General features: G+C 44.1%; 1 protein-coding gene across 1 annotated transcript; it reads left to right on the plus strand.

The window, feature by feature from the left end:
- Positions 1-1550: 1550 nt before the first annotated feature.
- LOC146573311 (polycomb complex protein BMI-1-like) lies at positions 1551-14251 on the plus strand. Its single transcript, XM_085278049.1, has 9 exons — positions 1551-1815; positions 2396-2523; positions 5613-5709; positions 5812-5867; positions 5957-6086; positions 7550-7589; positions 7701-7799; positions 8735-8815; positions 12750-14251. Exons 2-9 carry the CDS (start codon positions 2406-2408, stop codon positions 13122-13124), a joined length of 996 nt encoding a protein of 331 aa, XP_085134175.1. The 5' UTR covers positions 1551-1815; positions 2396-2405; the 3' UTR covers positions 13125-14251.
- Positions 14252-14987: the final 736 nt, after the last annotated feature.

Here is a 14987-nt window from a genome sequence, read left to right on the forward strand (position 1 = left end):
ATGGCAGCTTCAGTTAAAAACACGACTGAAGCAGGAGACTGATGGGAAGTGCTGGTAAATGTTGAATTCACTCTCTGCTGCCATAGTTGGTTTTGTTTTGTTTTCTTTACACAAATGACGTGTCCATCTTACATTGATGACGTATTAGGGGAAATTAATTGGTGCTCAAAATTTCCGTTTTATTTGTAGTACTCAGACTCAGTTTATCCTGCTGTTACATTTCTACCTTACGTGACCGCTGTCCGCACTGAGGGCGTCCACACATGGCTATTTAATTATTCTCAGCGGAGACGGGGGCGGGAGCTGGGGGAGGGTGGGGGGTTCATGCCCTGACAACCTGCTTCCCAGAGGACACGATGGCCTTTAAAAGCGTCTAAAGAACAGATGGTAGCCACTGAGGTGCATTATGGGGGTTGTAGTTTTTGAAACTTGGTCCAAATCACAGCGTATTATTTCTTTATCCTGTTTTTTCAGCTTTGGTTGATTCGCAGGTGTAGATTTTGGGCGGTGGGGGTGTTGTCTCAGCATTTAGACGCATGAAGCACATGAATCTACAGCTCCTCTCCCCTGTGAACGACGCAGAGGAATTACCGAAGAGACAAAGACTTTTTTCATGCGTGGATAAAGACGCTTTCATGTCAATGCGGAAAATATGCAATAATTAATAAAATCAAGTGTCTGGCAATCACAGTTTCCTGGGAGATGGATCTACACCTATGGGTGCAAAGGTGCATTTCACTATAAAAAGCAAAAAGGGTGAAGCAGGATGAACAGATCCTGCGGAGCTGCTGTGGAGTCACTTTATTCAACACAAAATAAAAACGATGCTCTCCTTTGATTCACTCAGAAACATTCAGGAGGTCCAAACCCAGCATCAAAGAACTCTGATTTTTTTCCTTTCGATTTTTACACTTTGTGCTTCAAGGTAAATGTGGGACCAGTGAATTTTCCTCCTCCTTTGTGATGTTGTGAATGAGACCGTACTTTCTTAAAGTCAGAAGTAACTTTTCTCATAACCTTCCCCCCCCCCAGAGTTTATTTCATGTCTTTAAACATGTGCTGTTATCTCAGCTCTACCTGGGGGATATTTCTAATTTCAGAAATTAGTTAGAAATTAGAAATTACTGCATGTCAACTAATCTGCCCTGAAATCTGTTAAGATAAGATAAACCTTTACTAGTCCCACACGTGGGAAATTTGTTATTTTATGTTGTTAAATTTGTTGAAATCTTTTGAGTATTTGTTTTTCAGGTGGAAATCTATGTCCTCTTTGTAAAACAGTTATTAATTGTGTCTAAAAATGGCATTTGTTCAGTATATTTACTTGTTTCTTATAAAATAATTAAAATGAAAACGGAAAAAAACCCTCTCAGTTCTAATAACATCTCCCGGAGCTGGTGGGCCATCCGTGGGTCTCGGGCCCGGGGACACGAGGCCTGTAGGGCCTCTCTCCCTCGGTCATCCACAGAAACTCAGTCAGAGCAGCGGAGGGCGGGGCGGGGCCGGGCGGGCCGAGCAGCCGCTGACTGACACAAATTAATCACAAGGTGGAAAATCAGAACAAGAAGTGCGGGGCTCGGCGTGTGCGGGACAAACACCGTGGACAAAGTGCGCGGGGCCTGCGGACTCTGAGTCTGGACACCCTCTTCGCCCCGTGAACGAGGCGACAAAATAAAGTCACGTGATCCAAAATGGGCAGTCCTCTGACGGTGCTGAAAAAAGCCATTTTCTGGCGCTGCTGCAAATTCTGTCCAAGTCCCAAATAACTGAGCCGCCCTGCGCCGCGAGGACGCGGACCCTCGGAGGAGAGACCAGGTAGGACCGCGCGTCGCGGATCGTTTTTGTTTATCGCGCTCATCGCGGCTCAGTTTGCGGAGGCGCAACGCGAGGCGCACGGTGTCACATTCGAGTCTCCCTTGTTCGCCTCCTGGTACAGCAGCCCTGTCAGTGGATTTAAGATGGCTGCTTTGTGTACCAGTGTGCTTTTCTGCGGCTCGGTGCCCCCCTCCGAGCCGCCGCTTTCGCCCGCGGTGCTGGGTTGAGGTGCGGGCTCGGACGGCGGAGCTCCGCGGGGAGGGGAAACGCTCTTTGTTGGGCTGGAGGAGATGAGCTGGTGCACGAGATGAGGCCACACAGGGGCGATCGAATAGCCCGCTGCCTGCCGTGTGCCCCTCACAGTCTGCGCTGAGCTGCTCGGCTCCTGCTCCCGGCTCGTCCCTGAACCCAGCACCGGGATTTGTGGGCTTTCGTCGGCTCCGTTTGTTGTGGTTTCGCGAGCCGCTGACGCGGTGCAGACAATGTGTGAGGAGATCCGGGCACAATGTGGGGGATGACCTGCAGTCTCCAGCAGTAAGCGCTCATAAAAACCCCCTCACGTTCTCTGCTTCTTCTGCAGATCAGCCCAGATGGATAAAATGCAGCCTAACCGGATCAAAATCACAGATCTGAACCCACACCTCACATGCCCTCTGTGCGCCGGCTACCTGATTGATGCTACGACCATCGTAGAGTGCCTGCACTCCTGTAAGTTCCTCACATGAATGCACCACCTTACATGCATGCACACCGTTTCCATCAGACCTCTGCTCATGATGATGTTGAAGGGAGGTGAACAGGCATGATGTTGAGTCACACACTCCACCTCAATTAGGCCTGTAGGAGGTCCACTTCAGGGACCACACTTGCACAGCAGCACATGACTGCATCTTCTGGGTTGTGTTGAAACTGCTTGTGCTGGATGTTCATGTTAAACGTGGGCAAAGTTTCAACTGACGGTCAAGGAATCCCTGTGAGCCAAAACGCCAGGCTTCACACTGACAGACCTTTCTAATCTTGGATCTGTGTGATGTCACAGAGAGGGGATATCCCTAATATGGGTTTCAGGAACCCATCAGAGCTAATCTACGGAGAGCCATCAACTCCTTATTAATGCTGCTGTTCTGAAAATTGCTGCAGGTAGCCTCAATGAATAAGAGCAAATGGAGCTAAATGGCTAAAATAGGTTCTTACACCTGCTTCGAGAACACGGGTGGGAAGCCGGTTTCATTCAGAGAGCCGTACTTACTTAAATGATACAAAGGACTACGCAGAGCTGAAGCACTGTGCGCCACATTTGCTAAACTCCACCACTTTGGTAGACATAAGGATAAGAATGAGTCCCACAACTTTCTGACAGGTTGGTCGCTCTGTGACCGTCTCGAGTACCACGACATAAAATAATCCACTGAAAAGCTGAATCAGTGTTTCCTTTTTATTTATATTCACCATCTGAGTAATAGACTAGGCCTGGTTTAGGTTTTCTTTCCGTATGTTTGAGGCCGGTTTGAGACAGAGGGCTGGCCTCCTCTGGGACTTATTTTGCTTTTTAAAGCCATCATTTTCTTTGTTTTTGTAAACGTGGTATCAGTTGTGTAAATGAATTTCAATGACTGCCCCTTTTCATTTAATTTTGCCTTTAAAAACACTCTCGTCATACTAGATATTCAGTCCAGGCTCATGTTCTCTGGATGCTGTTTGTTTATAAGCAATAATTAAATCAGACATTAAAAAAAGTAATTAAGAGGTTTCCGTGTGTGGATAAGAAGGAGCTGCTTGTGGTGGTTGATGGAGACGCTATCAGGAGGCTGCTGCTCGCTTCGTGCCTGAAATCAAAATGGCAGATGCCATAAAGCTGCTCATGGTGCTGTGATGTCACTAAAATTTACAGAAAGGTATTTTACTGCAATCAAAACCCATAAAAGAAACTCTTGATCATTGTCCTTATTTCTATTGTCACAGACACGAGAACCAGCGTTAAAACAAAAACCAAAGAAAAGCCGACTGCAAGCGCAAGCGCACGGTTCCCACCCACCTGTGCAAGAGTAGCCAATCAAAAGAAAGATGGCTGGAAGGCAAACCGGCTTGTTTCAGACAGAGGAAGAACTGAGGGGATGCATGAAGGCTCAGAATAGGTAGATAGGGATTATTATGAATTGTGGTTCATGCAAAGCTGCTGTAGTAGAGTCAAAGAGTTAAACTATGAAGCAGAAATGTCTCGTTTCATTGTATGGCATCAAAAGCAGTCAAGAACCTGTGTTGACTCCTTATCACTGAGTAAATGAATAAAGAGAACGCCATCGGCACCAGGGAAGCGTGTCCTGGTATAGAGCGTCAGCCTGTTGCTATGCAGAAAACAGCACAAGCATAAAAACAATAATCATCATAATTATTGTTATTTATTTACCCAGTCCTTTAGTCCCATCAGGAAGTGTCCCAAATCCTGGAAGTGACCCAGGAATGTCAGCTTAGCAGCTTTAATAAGACCTCTCTTGAATTCTCCAGATAGTAAGGAAAGGTGCTTCAATGCGTCCTTTGTTACCTCCTTTAGCAGAGGACACACCGGACCATCCTTTATGAAAGGGGAGGTGTTCACAGTTCATAGATGAGGCACCATCCAACAAACAGTCGGCGTGACTGACAGGTGCTGCAGAGCATCTATAAGTTTATACGTTTGTTTCCCAGTTCCTGGCTTTATCAACTGGTGCTAATCTTGGTTGAGGTGTTGCCTCACATGAAGTACATGTCTTTATATGAGCTCTGTCAAACTAGTTTGGAAGTTTTATTAAAGATGTCAAAGTGTGTTTAAGGTTCTGGATAATTAAGCTTGAATGCCTGTTGTCGTATCGCAGCCTTTCTAATTATCATGAAATCTTTTCTTTTTGTCTTTTGGCTCGCTGGAGGAAGTGATGGATGGAGTGATTTAGACAAAGATGAGGAAAAGAAAGATTACTCTGAAATGTGTTTTATTTTATAGGTTTTATGTTCTGTTTTTTTATAATGAAGAGAGATTTTTCACTGGTGGCTCTGCTTTAGATGACCTGCATGAGGCAGCGTGGTGAGAAAACAGGGGGTAGTGTGATGTGTGTTTTGTAGCAGCAGACATCCTCCATCAGGCTGGTTAGCAGTCCGGTGTGAGCGCAGATGGATTCTCTGAGCATCCAGCTTCTGTGCCTGAGTCCTTCGCACTTCTGCTTGACCTCGTCACACTGAGGTCACGGAAACAGAGGCTGGACTGCATCAACGCAGGGAATTTTCCTTTGTTAATGAATTTTAGGGCAAAGTCTGCAAACATTTAAGCATATTTTCAAAATCAGATGTCCTGTTGAACGTGCACATTACATTTTAAAGTAAATTGAATTCATATTATGCTTCCAGATGGCTGTCGAGTGGCGAGATCTTTTATTTACTTTATCGCGCACATACACCTGTGGAGATGTTGGGTTAATTTTGGGTGCTGTGGACACCAAACACACAGCTCTATGTAAGTGCTTTTTCACTCGAGCACTCACTGAATTTGGTTCAGGATCTTCCCAAAGGACACTTCTGTGTGCAGACTGAAGGAGTCGGGGATTGAACCACAGACCCATGGGGCCTGTTCAATCTCCTGAGCCTTAGCTGTTAAAGAGGCCTCTAATGACACAAAAAACCCTTTAAAATAGACAAACGCATAAAAGAAGCGACATTACTAAAACTGTATGCTTTGCACAGAGTCTTCATCCTGAGGGTAAAGGAGGAGAGTGTTCTGGTCTTTCTGCTGCTCGTCCTCTAACAGCTTGTTCTCTCTCCACATGTAGTTTGTAAAACATGCATCGTTGCCTTCCTCGAGACAAATAAGTTCTGTCCTCGATGTGACGTCCAGGTCCACAAGACGTGTCCACAGCTCAGCATCAGGTAATCCAGTCTGCTTCATGTCAGTTTTTTTTCCTAACCTCTCCAAATTCATGATGTTTCATATCTGACACGAATGTTTTTCTTTTCTGTTTTTCATTCCAGAGCAGACAAAACTCTGCAAGACATTGTTTATAAGCTCGTTCCGGGGTTATTCAAAGGTAATGACCACAGTTTTGGGAGGCAGCGAAGGCTTAGTCATATCTTTGTCATAGATTTCAGTTTCACGATGCGCGTGGCTTTCCCGCAGATGAGATGAAACGGAGGCGGGACTTCTACGCAGAGAATCGTGTGCTGGAACCGGGGGAAGTGGTGGAGACGTTCAACATAGCAGAGGATGAAATTATCAGTCTGTCCATACAGTTCTACGAGAGGAACAAGTGAGTCAGTCATTTCCTCCTTATTTTTATTTTACTCGAGAATAAGAGCGAGAACCGTTAATCTGTGGTCTGTCGCACTAAAAGCTACTGCTGAGAGAACAGCGAGTTCGCCTGCGTGTGTCCTCTGTTATATTTGCTCTTATTTAGCTATTTATGTGCATGTATAGATGGAGAAGATTTACTTCATCCTCAAATTTTGTCAATTATTTTTGTTACAGCAGCCAGAAGTGGAAAAACAACTTGGCTCAATAAAAACGTAGATTTAAAATAAAAAATCTATCTATAGATATCTAGATAGAGAGATAGATACAGATATATATCACTTATTAAATATTATAATTCATGTATAATGGGCAGCTTAGTAAGTAAAATCTTCCTTTAATGAGATAAATGAGAAAAGCCTGTGAGTGGTGCAGAGGGCGTCTCAGGTCATTTGTCATCTATGGGTATGCACAGACATTTGGATGAGCTCTGTTCAGCTGAATCCAAACAGTGTGCTGATTCAAACTGAAATCATTCACCAATGAAGGAGGAAAATTCCCCCAGCAGCTCATATGGACTCAGTCAGACAGCTGCGAGTTCAATATTCAGGCCACACAAGCAGCCAGACCAGACTTCCACCGCTCTTCCTTCACAAACTGGACATTCCCTCCACATTCCTGCTTACTGCTCAAATTAATATCTGTTTGCCCAGAAGTCCCAAAACCAGGTACGGTCAGATCAGTGCAGGCTCAGCTACGTTTCACTGCAACCGAGTGGTTCTTTTTGTCCAAACACCGCATGTTCTCCACGATGACAGCTGGATGAAATGGTTTATATTTCCTCATCTAAGATTTCCATTTAGCTTTAGCTCTGAAATCCTGTGTCCTGCTCTGCAGCTCCTCCAGGGTTGCAGGCCTCGCTCCCATCAGCGCAGTCAGCTGAAGACTCTCCATTGCTGAGAGCGTAAAAAGAAGGAAAACCACACGTAGGCATGCAGAACCTGATTTGACAAGACTTTTAAAACAACAAGTAGTCATTTCACCTCTACATAAAACACAATCTACCACAAAATATGACTTTATCTGTGAATAACGTTGTTAAAATCAGAAATAAAATGAGTTGAGTGAACAGCACAATGCAAACAGTTATGTAGAAGTCCATAAAATACTTTAAAATACTATACAGTATTTATATGAATCCCACAGCTGTTAGTTAATATTAAAATAACAATATTATCAGAACAGTTTTTTTTCTTCTCGCTTCAATGTGTTTGTAACTGGAAGCTTTTGATCATGAAGCGAACAGAAGCAGCTTCCAGCCGGGTCCCAGATTTGTCCAGGCACAATTTATCTGCAGCTCTACGTGGAGTTTTGTTTTTGTTCCACCAGCTGCAGTCTGATTCCTGCGAAAAACTCGTAAATATCATTAAAATGTAAAGAAATTTAATTATTGTTTAACTGCTTTTTAATTTCCCCCTGCAGAAATAATGAGAGGCAGCATTCAGAGATGGAAGGAGACAAGGTAAAGCAAAGATGTTTAAAAGCGGCAGCTGAAGTTAGCCGGTGTAATTATGGTTTTCTGGTCCTCATCCTGGATTAATGCATCCCTCTCTGCTCTTCTCTTTGTTCTCAGTCCAACGGTAAACGCTTCCTGCAGTGCCCGGCAGCCATGTCCGTCATGCACTTAGCGAAGTTCCTCCGCAGCAAGATGGATATACCCAACAACTATCGGGTAATTGGACACACCGCAGCCCCGCACAGTAACGTTTGCAGTATCGATTCTGCAGACAACTTCAAGGCTGAGGTGCAAAAATATAAACGCTTTGTTGTTCCACAGTAGCTGCTACAACGGCGAGGTCATATTGGGTTGCATTTGTGGGCTATAAAAGAGTTCTGGCAATCATCGCGCTGATATGTGAGCTTTCGGTGCAACGTGATAACGAGCAGACGCTTACCTGAAGTGACACTGCTCCGAAAACTGCAAAATTATTAATGCTGCTTTCATTTTTTTATGGAAGCAGTAGATCAAATGAAGTCAAAGGAAACCCACAAGCGAATTACAACCCAGCTTCACACGATTCACCTTTTTTTCGGGGTGGTCTACATGTATGTAGATCCCTTAGCTCAGATTAGCACAGTATATCTGGCTATTCAGAGCCCTGCTTTATAGGTGTGGAGGAGTTGTTCCTCACTCGTGTGGGTTTAGTATTCCAGGTATGTGCCACTTGATAATAAAGTCAGGCGGCTTGAAAGACATTTTTAAAAACACATTTTCTCCACAAAAAGCTGCTTTGATTTCTGCTTGAAGAGGAAGATGAGCCAGGCTGAAGGATTTCACACACAAGTCAAATATGTGCAACTTAATCCTATTTGTATGAAACGGTACGTGATTAAAACTGTAGAGCGACGTGGAAAAAACAAAGCTGCGCCTCAACCTCTTTGTTTTCAGAAACACGGGTGAAGTAAACCGTCAGGAGCATAAACTGGCCTAGACACAGATTCACGTAAAGCTTGGAGTCTGTTTAAATCCAGAATTATCTTATTTGTACGCAGGGAAACAAACCTTTCGCCGTGGTCGTTTATGTCGGTACAAACTTCAAACAGCTCGCCTGGCAGAGGACGTTTTCCCCCGCTAACGTGTTAAATGGGTTTCACGGTGTGTTACAGGTGGAGGTGCTGTATGGGGACGAACCCTTAAAGGACTACTACACACTAATGGATATCGCTTACTTCTACGAGTGGAGACGAGTGAGTGAAACCTTTCATGTCTTTGACTTTGAAACAAACATCAGCAGCTTGATTTGAAATGAGGAGAGTACAAAATGTATTTATTTTTTTTATTTTTTTTAAGGGTCTGTTTGGATTCAATCAATATATATATATATATATTTAAAAAATGCATTTAGGCTTGTAGACATGGTCGAGACAGTCTGCTGAAATACAACTCGAGTATCAGGATTAGGGCTGCCACGATTAGTCGACTAGTCACGATTACGTCGACTATTAAAATCGTCGATGACTAATTTAATAGTCGACACGTCGTTTGAAGCTTTGTAAGATCCCAAAAGACGCAGGAATAAGCAGCAGGATTTAAGAGTGTAATAACGGACTGAAACAGAAGATGGCAGCACTGCATGTACAAGGATGCCAGCTGCCGTTAAACCCCGAAGAAGAAGAAGTAAGTAAAAGTAAAGTAAAACTTTATTTATATAGCACCTTTCAAGATAAAAATCACAAAGTGCTTCACAGAAGCTAAAACCTAAAAATAAAAATCAACTAAAAGCAAGTTTAAAAAGATGGGTTTTTAGCTGTTTTTTAAAAGCGACCACTGAGTCCACAGATCTCAGGCTCAAAGGGAGAGAGTTCCACAATCTGGGGGCCACAGTTCCAAAAGCTTTGTCGCCTTTTGTTTTCAGCCTCGTGTGCTGGACAGCAAGCAAGCCCTGGTCACATGACCTCAGGGACCTGCTGGGAATGTATGGAAGCAAAAGTTCACTTATATACGTTGGTGCTTGTCCATGCAGGGCCCTGAAAGTCAAGGTCAAAACCTTAAACTGGATCCTGAATTTAACGGGGAGCCAGTGCAGCTGAATCAGCAGGGGTGTGACGTGGGAAAACTTGGAGGACTTGGTCAGAAGCTTTGCAGCAGCATTCTGAACAACTTGCAGACGATCCAAAGAGGCTTTACATAAACAAGTAAACAAAGAATTACAATAGTCCAGACGAGATGAAACAAATGCATGAATGACAATTTCTAATTCGGAGCGCGATACAATGGGACTCAGCTTAGCAATGTTTCTCAAATGATAAAAACAGGAGCGAACCAAAGAAGCTGTGTCCCAGAATTCATAGCGCGGCCCAGCTAAGTTGTCAACAATGGCGGCAGCTAGTTAGTTTTAACTTTACTCTTATTATTCTTTCTGGGTCACAAAATAAACGATTAACGTATTTTCAGGCGAGAATGTAGCTGTGTAAACCTCAAATATCTGCTCAGTTTATCAGGACACCACATATTTTCAAAAGCGCTCCGACGTTTTCAGAGACGTCTGTTACCCACCGCTAGCTCGATAGCTAGCCGGGGGCAAGGCTCACTAGAGCCGTGAGAACACCGGACTCCCGGCAAACAGTTTTCAAACCCACCGCCGTCTTTCGCTACTCAGGTTAAACATGATATATGAGTCACTTAGATAACTTAAAAATGTTGTTGTTTGCCTTTTTTTTAAGTATTTTATTGGTTCCTGATTAAATCGGTTTGGCTGAGATTAAAGTTATAGTTTTTACACAGCTGAATAAACGTCAAGCAGATTAAACTCCATCGAAACAATCTGCAAATGTCATTAAAATTTAATAAACTCTCATCTTGTCTTTATTTTTAGTTAGCACATACCTTAAAAACTTAAAGCTGTAAGCTAATGATAGTTATATAAGAGCAGATGCTGCTGGTGCAATAAGCTGTATGTTTTACATCCAATGGATGATGATCTGATTAGTCGACTAATCGCAAAAATAATCGGTGACTAGTCGACTATCAAAATAATCGTTTGTGGCAGCCCTAATCAGGATAAGGAGGAAAGGTGATTTAAGTGACTTTGGATGTGTTGTGGTTGTTGGTGCCGGGCGGGTTGGTCTGAGTAGAAACGGCTGATCTTCTAGAATTTCCCCTCCCAGCAATCTCCAGGGTTTACAAAGAATGGTCTGAAAAACAGAAACTGCCAGCAGTCGTCTGACCTGTGGCTTTAACAGGGTGTTTTTGCCCAGAGGAGAATAAGCAGAATTGGGGGAAAAAAAGATTTCCCAGAGGTAACCGAAGCCGCTGTATCCGCTGTCCTCACTTCAAAGTCACCAGACTTGTTTTGTTAATCTGGGACTTTTTGGTTTGAACAAATCCTCACTCACTACTTTCGCTAACTACTTTTACTCCCCTGTCCCGTAAGTTAAAGTTCTTGAATCCAAAGGTGTCTGGTGATTTGAGGAGAGGACTATACCAGCTTCATTTCCCCGACTGTAAGGGAAAAATTGTAGAAATGTTTTAAATGTAGTTTAAATTGTATGCATTAATCTTACAATTTAAACAAGTCTGCATCTCCCAACAAAGGGCTGTGCCGACGGCCGTCTGCTGTCTGTAATAACCGACTCTACCAAAGAGTACCTCGCATAATCCCATTTCAAAAAAATCCAAGTAAATCCTTTGAGAAATTAAAAAAACAAGGCAGACTAAAGTCTGATGTGATGGATTACTGTCCTGAATAAACTTCAAGTCCTTACAGGCTGAACTGGTATAAACTGTAAAGCAAAACCAGGAACTGCTGGGAAGGAAACAGACGCTCCTAAAAGAACAAGCTCAAACAGGATGACTGTGTGGCCACGATGACTGTGCTTCATCAGGCCGACGTTGTTAAAACGGCTTGGGTCGAGTGGTTTGGAGAGAAAGTTAGAGAGGCAAGGCTGAGGTGGTTTGGACACGTCCAGAGGAGGGCTGGACAAAGGATGCTGAAGATGGAGCTTCCTTGAGCAGGGAAAGAGTAAGAGCACAAAGATTCATGGATGGAGGGCATGCAGAGGGGAGGCCCGGGATCAGGTGAGATGGAGGGAGATGATCTGCTGTAGTGACGCCCGAGGCAAAGCTTTTCCCAGCGACAGCAACAGTTTACTACTTTAATCAGATGCAGTGAAATCTGACTGAGCTGTTTTCAAACACATATCGCAGCCCTCCACGCTTCAAGCGACTGTGTCAGACTCGCTCACATCAAATGCTTAAGCCACCAGTTTCCCAGGTGGGGTCACAAAGCGAGCAGACACCCTCACCCCCTCGTTCCCAGTAGAGGGGAAGATCTGATGTCCAAATCTCTCTTTCAGGGTTTATTTTCCCGCACATTAAACGTTTTGGTCTTCTACCAAAGAAATGATCACTTGATGACCTCATCGAGCACAGCAACGGCATCCAGATTAAAAATTGCAACATCGCAAAAGAGGGACTTCAATTAGAGATTTGTTCTATTATGTCTTTACTAACTGTGAAACCTGCATCTCAGTTAGCATGGTTTATCCTGCTTTTCACTGCAACTAGGACCATCGTTTACAAAGTGAACTTTATGATGATTTTTAAGACAGTAAAGTCTTCAGCAAAGTGTTTCCAGAGGGAGCAAACATCTTTTTGCAACTACAGATATCACCCCCTGCTGGTCGTTAGAAAGAATGACAATCTGAGGCGTTTTTAGATATTGACGTCACTTTCTTTGAATCCAGAAGCTGTGTACATCTTTTATATACAGTCTGTAATTGTAGGCTGGAATATACAACGTTTATCTGTGTTGACTGTCTTTGTGAGCAGCTGGGTGAAGCATTGCTTTGAATTTATCTTTGAAATGATCAGATCAGTCAGCCCTCTGCTGATGGAGGTAGTAAAAGATGCACTTGTTTTTTTGGGTTAGTATTTTGAGGATTTCAGCTTTTATTTCAGCTGCTGCGTCATTGATCCTGTCCTAAACAAAAGTGGTGCCCAGATTAGCAGAGTAGCTGTTGGGTTCCTAGCTATCAGAGGACAAATACCCTTTTGTTGGTTTAGTGTTTATTGTACGTGTGGGACTAGTTTAAAAATGGACTCTGTGTTTTTAAGGGATTTCTTAAGGTCCTGTACACTCCTGTAAACACATTTTCGCTCTGTCTCTCTGCGTCCGTGCAGACTGGACCCATCCCTCTGCAGTATCTGGTCAAACCCACCCGGAAACGCCGGAGGCCGTCCCAGTCTGCTGCTCAGGGCCACTCCGACGGCGTCAACACAAGCCCAACGTCGGAGAGCGACTCTCAGAGCGACAAAGTCCACAGTCCCGCTGCCGCTCAGCCGGCCCGAGCCTCCTCTCAATCCAGCCCGGCGTCCCACAACCTCTCTCCCGCCATCCAAAGCTCCAACGGTACCACTGTGACCAACAACGCTCAGCGACACGCCCTCTCCTCCAAACAGGCCGCTCGGAAGGTGACTGTCAACGGCACGAGCTCCGGGGCCAGCAAAGAGGAGGCGAGGGGGGGCGACAAAAGCGGCCTGCCTCCCACGACCTAACGCGCGCGCACACGGCGGCGAGGAGGACACTGTTTGAATTGCTTCCTTGTTTCTTTGTGCAGAGCAAAGACAGCTCGGGCCTTCGTCCTTCTGGAAATGCGGGAGGCAGATTTGTGTTATCTTCCAGCAGGACAGACTGAAACGTGCAGCCAAATAGACACTTGTATGTATGTATGTGCGTGTGCGTGCGTGTTTATGTGTGTTAGACTAGAACAGTGCACACATACAAACTGTACAGTATGTATCAAATGTGAGCATGTGTGCGTACATATGTATAAACTTATCTTTTATACAAGATATTGTAATCGTTTTGTATTGTACATGCAGTGGGTCTGTTTCATTTCCATAAGCATCGATTTGGCCTCCGTGAAACTTGAGACAAAATGCTGAAAGGCATTGCAGTGCGGCTCACTGCTGAAGCTGGATGTAAAGACGAGGAAGAGAAACTCTTGCTTTAAACAGTCAGACGTGTCAATAACTGCTGTATAAGTGTCCAGTATAAGCAACAGCTCATCAGGTAACACATGCTCATTAAATTGTTGATGCACTTTGTTACGGTCACTTCACACAAACCGACAAGTATTTTCCCGACAGGAGAAGCATTAATATTTACAGAAGCACTACCAAGCTGTTTGTCAGCGTTCTTTCCTTCATGGCAGTCGAAGAACTCAAAAGGGATTTTTGAATATTTGGCCATGTATGTTGTAGTTCCATGCATTCCAAGCATTCCTTTGATTTTTTTTTTTTTTTTTTTCTTCTTTCCGTTCAACAATGATGCTTTGTTTTTGTTTTTTTCCAATTACAAAAAAGCAGCCATATGTGCATGTTTTAGGTCAATAAAATGTTTACTTACTAGGTTTTTCTGACCCGAGTGTCCTGTTTATGCTCCAAACAAATGTTTGCTTGACATCCATCCCGCCGACTCGTTCTCATCGTCCTCCTGAGAAGAATCAGACCGCCTTCCTTCATTTTAACGTGGTGTGAATTAAATGTTTGGCACAGCTGCATTATAAACAACTACAGCTGTATTTTATAATCTGAGATGTAACAGTGCTCATTAATTTTTTTTTTTTTTTCAAAATATTTAGGGCGACTTCTAATTAAATTCACAACATGGTGCAAAGTGGCAGGACAGTTTTTTGTTTGTTTTGTTTGCTGTATTTAATCATTGCTTTGAATGCAGGTCCTTTCTGTGTCTGAGTGGGTACTCTGGCTTCCTCCCACAGTCCAGAGACGAGCAGTTCGTGGGGTTAGGCCAGGGGTGGGCAACTCCAGGCCTCGAGGGCCGGTGTTCCTGCAGGTTTTAGATGTGTCCTTGAACCAACACAGCTGATTTAAATGGCTAAATTACCTCCTCAACATGTCCTGAAGTTCTCCAGAGGCCTGGTAATGAACTAATCATGTGATTCAGATGTGTTGACCCAAGGTGAGATCTAAAACCTGCAGGACACCGGCCCTCGAGGCCTGGAATTGCCCACCCCTGGGTTAGGCTCACTGGTGATTATAAATTGCCCGCAGGTGTGAATGTGAGTGTGATGTCTCGTTGTGTTAACCCTGAGGTTAACAGGAGAAGATGAATGGATGGATGGATGACAGCTGTGGAAATGAAAGCAACACTCGATCATCTCAGTATAACACAAGGTCAGTTACACTTTAGGAACGACAGTCTGTCCAGTAGGAAGGATCAACTTTTGTGAGTCTTTGTCACTATTGGTAGCAGGAGACAATGTCTGAGCATGCTCCTGGATGGACAGTGCTATTTGGTAGCATCAGATGCATAACATCTGAGAAGTACTCAGTTAAATTCAGGACTGGGGACCTGATCCCATTCTCCTGGAGTCTGATCAGAAACGTGTATGAGCA

The sequence above is a fragment of the Mchenga conophoros genome, linkage group LG6, assembly GCF_057382185.1.
Source record: "Mchenga conophoros isolate Kocher_MC1m ecotype Shallow Benthic linkage group LG6, M_conophoros_male_GT1.1, whole genome shotgun sequence".
Classification (NCBI taxonomy): Eukaryota; Metazoa; Chordata; class Actinopteri; order Cichliformes; family Cichlidae; genus Mchenga; species Mchenga conophoros.

Excerpts from the sequence above, each read along its gene's own strand:
- LOC146573311 (XM_085278049.1), top strand. The coding sequence starts at position 2,406 with ATGGATAAAATGCAGCCTAACCGGATCAAAATCACAGATCTGAACCCA. Across the intron at positions 7,800-8,734 it reads ATATACCCAACAACTATCGG|GTGGAGGTGCTGTATGGGGA; the intron begins GTAATTGGACAC and ends GGTGTGTTACAG. Across the intron at positions 8,816-12,749 it reads ACTTCTACGAGTGGAGACGA|ACTGGACCCATCCCTCTGCA; the intron begins GTGAGTGAAACC and ends GCGTCCGTGCAG.